We start from the raw sequence: 6,000 nt of genomic DNA on the forward strand, positions 1-6,000 counted from the left end.
CCCAGGGCACCGCCGGCTGGGGGCAGCCCTGAGTGGGCTCAGTCCCTCCTGGGCCCCCGCCCATGCTTCATTCTTTTTTTCAATAACCTTGCTTTAATTTATTTTAGCAGTGTTTCCTTAAACGATTTATTTCAGAATATTTTTAAATTTACAAAACAAAGGTTGGGAACCAGTACAAAGAGTTGCATATACCTCATGTCCAGTTTCCTGGTTTTTTTAAAAGATTTATTTATGGCTGGTGCCGCGGCTCACTAGGCTAATCCTCCGCCTGCAGCACCGGCACACCGGGTTCTAGTCCCGGTTGGGGTGCTGGATTCTGTCCTGGTTGCTCCTCTTCCAGGCCAGCTCTCTGCTGTGGCCAGGAGTGCAGTGGAGGATGGCCCAAGTACTTGGGCCCTGCACCTGCAGGGGAGACCAGGAGAAGCACCTGGCTCCTGGCTTTGGATCAGCGCAGTGCACCGGCCGTGGCTGCCATTGGAGGGTGAACCAACGGCAAAGGAAGACCTTTCTCTCTGTCTCTCTCTCTCTCACTGTCCACTCTGCCTGTCAAAAAAAAAAAAAAAAGATTTATTTATTTATTTGAAGGGCAGAGTTACAGAGAGGTAGATGCAGAGAGAGAGGTCTCCAAATCTCTGGTTCATTCCCAAAAGCCAGGAGCTTCTTCCAGGTCCCCCGTGTGGGTTCAGGGGCCCAAGCACTGGGGCCATCTTCGACTGCTGCAGCGCAGACCCCCTCCATATACAGTTTTAAGAGCTAAGATGGGGCTGGCGGCGTGGCGCAGTAGGTTAATCCTCCACCTGCAGCGCTGGCATCCCATAGGGGCGCTGGCTGTAGTCCCGGCTGCTCCTCTTCCAATCTAGCTCTCTGCTATGGCCTGGGAAATCAGTAGAAGATGGTCCAAGTCCTTGGGCCCCTGCACCTGCGTGGGAGACCAGTAAGAAGCTCCTGGTTCCTGGCTTCAGATCTGCGCAGCTCCGGCCATTGCAGCCAGACCCTTCTCTCTGTCTCTCCCTCTCACTGTCTGTAGCTCTACCTCTCAAATGAATAAATAAATAAAAATTCCACCCAAAAATAAAGAGCTTAAAGATCCTTCCCACCCTTTCTTCTCCTTCCTGTTTTCCTTCTAATTTCGACAATGGCACGCTTTCAATTCACTTTGTAAGCACAAGCTTAACCGTCCACTAGATACAGAATTTGAGAAGTAGTAAGTGGAAAAGGCACTGTTGCTCGGGGGAACAGACCAGAGCTATAAACAAATGGTCACATCTCAGAATGTCCGTTTTGCTCCTACAAATTGCATTTCTTTGGTACTCGGTGTATTAGTTACCCAGACCAGGGAAAACATGTGATGTGGCTTATTTCGCCAAGCGTGATGATCTCTGATTGCAGGCATTTTGATGTGAAAAACAGGATCTCATTGTTTTTAGGGCTGAGTAGTATTCCACTGGGCACGTACACCACATTTTCTTTATCCAGTCGTCGGTTGATGGACATCCGGGTTGGTTCCAGATCTCAGCTACTGAGCTGAGCAGCTCATGTGTGCTGTCAGTGACGTGTACCCCTTGCCAGCCCTGGGCCGGGGGCAGGAGGGATGGGAAGCCAGGGTGTCGCCCCTATGGTGGTGGCAGGACACTGCTTGTGTGTTCCATCTGCGTCCCTCTGGCTGGACGCCGTACCCACCCAAGTCCCAGCCTTGGGGACAACTTTGCGGACCTGGGAGGCCACCTGTCGTCCAGCGAGGGTGGAGGGGCAAGGCTTTCCCTGGTTCCTGGAGACCCGGGGGCAGGGAAGCCTGGCCCTGGAGGGATGGATGGGACGAAGATGCCGTGGGCTCAGCTGTCTGCTCTGTGTGACAGCACGTGATGGTTTCCCCTAGCTCCAGGTCTGCTGCCGGGGAGGGGGGCGGGTGAGGAGGAGGAAGGGGAGAAGGAGGAGGAGGAGGCAGCGTTGTGGTGCAGTGGGCTTAGCCCATACTGGAGCACTTGTTGCTTTGCTTCTGATCCGGGTCCCGCTGATGCGCCTGGAAGATGGTGGGCGGAAGTGCTTGGTGCCCTTCCGCCTACATGGGAGACCCGGATGGAATTCCTGGCTCCTGGCTTTGGCCTGGCCCAGCTCCGGCCATTGAGGCCATTCGGGGGACCAGCGGATTTCTCTGTCTTTCTCTGTTTCTCCCTCTCTTTGTCACTGTGCCTTTCAAATAAATAAATAAATAAAAAATCCTAGGGAAAAAAAAAAGCAAAACAAAAGGAAGAGGAGGCTGGGGGAAGAGGAAGAGGAGGAGGAGGAGCCCGAGAGTGGGATGGGTCCAGCGCGGGGTCACACAGTGATGCCCGGGCTCCAAGCCCACTCTTTGTCTCTGGACGCAGTGTGATTACTTCCTGTTTCTGCCCCTACCTGCTGGGGCTTTGATGAGCTGCCAACCCTCACTGCCTCTGGGAGGCAGGAAGAGCAGGCCTTGGGGACGCGCTGTGTCCGCCCATCTGGATTCCCTGGTGCCCGGGGAATCAAGGTACTGGGGTTGAGACTCCGGGGCCAGCTGCTGGCCGTGTGCCACAGGCCACCGCACATTTACACCCGGGGAGCAATGGACCAGTGGGGCTGTGCTGCCTGGAGGCCCCAGGACTGGGGTCCATGCCATCCCCATCCCCGCAGTGGCAGGGGCTGGATATCCAATGTCAAAGTCCACAGCCAGCCCCGGAGCAGCCGCATTCCACAGATTCTTATCAGCCCCCCCAACCCCCCACCCCCTTTCTGGATTGAGCATTGGGAACCAGTCTCCCTGTTGATTGCCGGAGGAAGAGAGGAAATTGGAAACAGGAGCCCTGGCTTTGCTCCCGGCTCTGTCACCAGCTCGCTGTGCCACCTCGGGCCCTTCCTCCCCTTCTCTGGCCCTCGGTGCTCTCCTCTGCGACACGGGGCTGGGGCATGATTCCCAGGACCAAGATTCCCAGGACCCTGTGGGGTACAAAGTCTTTGGAATTCTCCCTGCAAGTCCACAGGAAACCTGAACACAGCGCAGCTCCCTGCCTCCCAGGACGGGAGATGCTCTCGGCTCAGCTCCAGCCCCAGGAGCTTTGAAGGGCTGCCCCTTCTTTCTAAACAATTTGTTATGAAAACATTTATATATTTTCATTTATTAGGGGGGGGGCAGATCGTCCATCAGATGATTCACTCCCCAGATGCCCACAAGAGCCATGGTTGGACCAGACTGAAGCCAGGAGCCCCATGGGTGCAGGGACCCAAGCACTTGGGCCATCATCTTCTACCTTCCCCGGCGTATTAGCAGGGAGAGGGATTGGAAGTGGGGCAGCCGGGACTTGAACTGGTGATCACATGGGTGTTGCAGGCGGCGGCTTTGCCTGCTGTGCCATGACGCTGACCCTACAGGGATACTTTGTCAGGGAGGTGGTGAGCTGGTCCATGGAGTGGCTCAGTTTGTACCCAGTGCTCCAGCATGGCAGATAGACTGAGGAGAAGTCCTCTTGGGCTGTCCTTGGACGCGCCTGGGGTTCAGCTTCCAGCCCTGCTCCCCTGTCCTGGCACCAGCAGGTGCTCTGGGAACCCCGTTCTGTCCAGGTTCCCTTCTCACTGAAACACTTTTACTTCTTTCACTTCTTTGCCAATAAGGTGAGTCCCCAAGATCCTCCTGCATCTCTCTCTCTCTTTTTTATATTAAAGTTGCTTTACTCGTGGTTATTTCTTCGAAACACAGAACAATGACGAGAAGGAGGAGAGAGAGAGAAAGAGAGCAAGTGAGCTTCCATATGCTGGTTCACTCCTCACATGGCTGTATCAGCCAGGGCTGGGCCAGGCAAAGCCAGAAGCCTGGAACTCCATCCAAGTCTCCCACATGGGTACAGGGGCCCAAGCACTTGGGCCGTCTTCTGCTGTTTTCCCAGGTGCATTAGCAGGAAGCTGGATTGGAAAGTGGAGCAGTCAGGACTTAAATGGCAGTCTAACAGGCTGCTAGCATTGCCAGCGGTGGCTTAATTAACCTGCTGAGCCACAATGCTCAATGGCTCTCTTTAATCTTCTGCCCCTACCCAGTGTGAACCCTGCCCCTGCCCACTCCTTCCAGGACGGGACACCCATGACAGCTGCCGTGGGCAGCTCAGTGCACCCACGGCCAGCTCTGCCCGGGAGCAGGTGCCTCTTCGGCTGAGCAGCAGTCTGCCTCCCGGCAGCCTCATGGGCTGACCCCACTGCTGGCTCACATGGGGGCCATGTGAGAGGTCTGACCCCAGGGTAGGGAACTGGGACTCCATCCATGACCTCACTTGCTTCTGCTCAGTAAATTGGCAGACCCATGTCCTGCTGGGGAGGGCTGATCTGACCCAAGGGGCGGTCTTTGTTTCCTGTTGCTATAACTGCCTGCCCGCTTCCTAAAGGATAAAGAGGTATTCAGCTCAGGGTCCTCGCGGCTGGGAGGTTCACGGCCGAGGGGCCGCGTGATGGGGGGCGCTTCTTGCTGGCGGGACTCTGCAGGGCCTGGGGTGATGCAGGGTGTCAGCGGGTGTCACCCGCTGACAGGTGACAGGACCAAAGTGGCTGCAGCCATAGCTCGTTAACGGGATAATCTATAAGTGGATGGATGCGCTCACCAGAGCAGAGCCGTCCTGATCCAAAGGTCCCTCCTGGAGACACCACCGAGAATGGGGATGAAGTTTCTAACACACAAACTTGGAGTTCACGTTCAAACCAGAGCCGGGCTCGCTCACAGCACCCCCCACCCCCCGCCCCCCGCCATGGTCAGGTTCACTGCTCTGAGGCTGGCCTCGGTCCCCTCCCAGCTCGGTCGTCTCCTGCTGGGGGCCACAGCTCTCACCCCCAGGACACTGGCTGTCGGTTTGCCGTTTTTCCTCCTGGGGCTGGTGGCAGATGCCAGACGAGTCCCGTGGAAGCAGAGCCTGAGACGGAATCTAGCACGGGGGTGCCAGGGACAGGGACGGCTTTCAAGACGCTGCCTGTGGCTGGAAGTGGGTGGAAGCAGGAGAGGGCAGGGGGAGGAGGTGAGCTTGGGCTGAGCCATGCCTGGGCCAGACCGAAGCCCTGCGCCTCTGCTGACCTGGCTGTTGCTGTCCCCACAGGCACTGGTGCCATCACACGGTGACGCGGACCGTGTCCTGCCAGGTGCAGAATGGCTCGGAGACGGTGGTGCAGCGCGTGTACCAGGGCTGCCGCTGGCCGGGGCCCTGCGCCAGCCTCGTGAGGTAACGGCCGCGCGTGGGCTGCCTGCTCTGTCCCACCCGCTGTGTCCCTGCACAGCGCCGGGGGAGGCCGGGCTGGAGCCCGGAGATGAGGGTTGTGTACAGGCTTATGGCACACCTGCTGTGTACAGGATGTAGGGGCTATGTGTGTGCCCAAGGACGAGAGGGACCTGCCCCCACCGAGGGGGATTCCCACAGGCCGGGGCCGGGGGTTGGACCACCCCAGACAAGGTGGGCTAGTGGACTGGGTGGGTGCGGAAGGGCCCAGTGGGGCTCAAGAGGGAACCAGCAGCCTGGGGGGCTGCAGAACCAAATGTGCGGCTGGGATGCTCTGGGAAACCGAGCCACCCTCCTACCGGCCCCACCCTTCTTGTTAGCCCCACCTGCCACGAGCCCCATCCTGACTTTTCACCAGCCGCCCCCCACCGCTAGCTCTGCCCTGAGCCACAAGCCCTGCCCCTATCCTATCGCTAGCCCCACCCCCACAAGCCCCTCCCCATCTTTCCTAGCAACTCCGTCCTCACCCACTCTCGCTAGCCCCGCCCTGCCCCCACCCCTCTCATCAGCTTCACCTCTGCCGCAAGCCCCCCCCCAGCCCCGCCCCTCTCGCTGTGCTGGACCCCGCCATATGCCAAGAGCGCGCTGGTGTCGCCAAACTGACACACAGCATCAACCGTGGCTGGGCCATCTCAGGCTTGGCTGCACTTTCATTGCCAGAGACCAGCGTGCACCCAGCAGCCCCGGCCCGTGCTCCTGTCCCCTGCAGGGCTGGGCCAGCCCGTCCTAGGCAGGA

At 58.2% G+C, this 6,000-nt stretch overlaps 1 protein-coding gene across 2 annotated transcripts in view; it reads left to right on the top strand.

Annotated features, from left to right (window-relative positions):
- COL26A1 (collagen type XXVI alpha 1 chain) overlaps positions 1-6,000 on the top strand; it is a 96,100-nt gene that overhangs the window by 19,987 nt on the left and 70,113 nt on the right. For both annotated transcript variants that reach the window (XM_051837976.2, XM_051837977.2), the window contains exon 2: positions 5,088-5,210. In XM_051837976.2, coding sequence (XP_051693936.2) covers positions 5,088-5,210 — 123 coding nt within the window. The remainder of the gene's footprint in view (positions 1-5,087; positions 5,211-6,000) is intronic.

Source organism: Oryctolagus cuniculus, chromosome 19 (assembly GCF_964237555.1).
Source record: "Oryctolagus cuniculus chromosome 19, mOryCun1.1, whole genome shotgun sequence".
NCBI lineage: Eukaryota > Metazoa > Chordata > Mammalia > Lagomorpha > Leporidae > Oryctolagus > Oryctolagus cuniculus.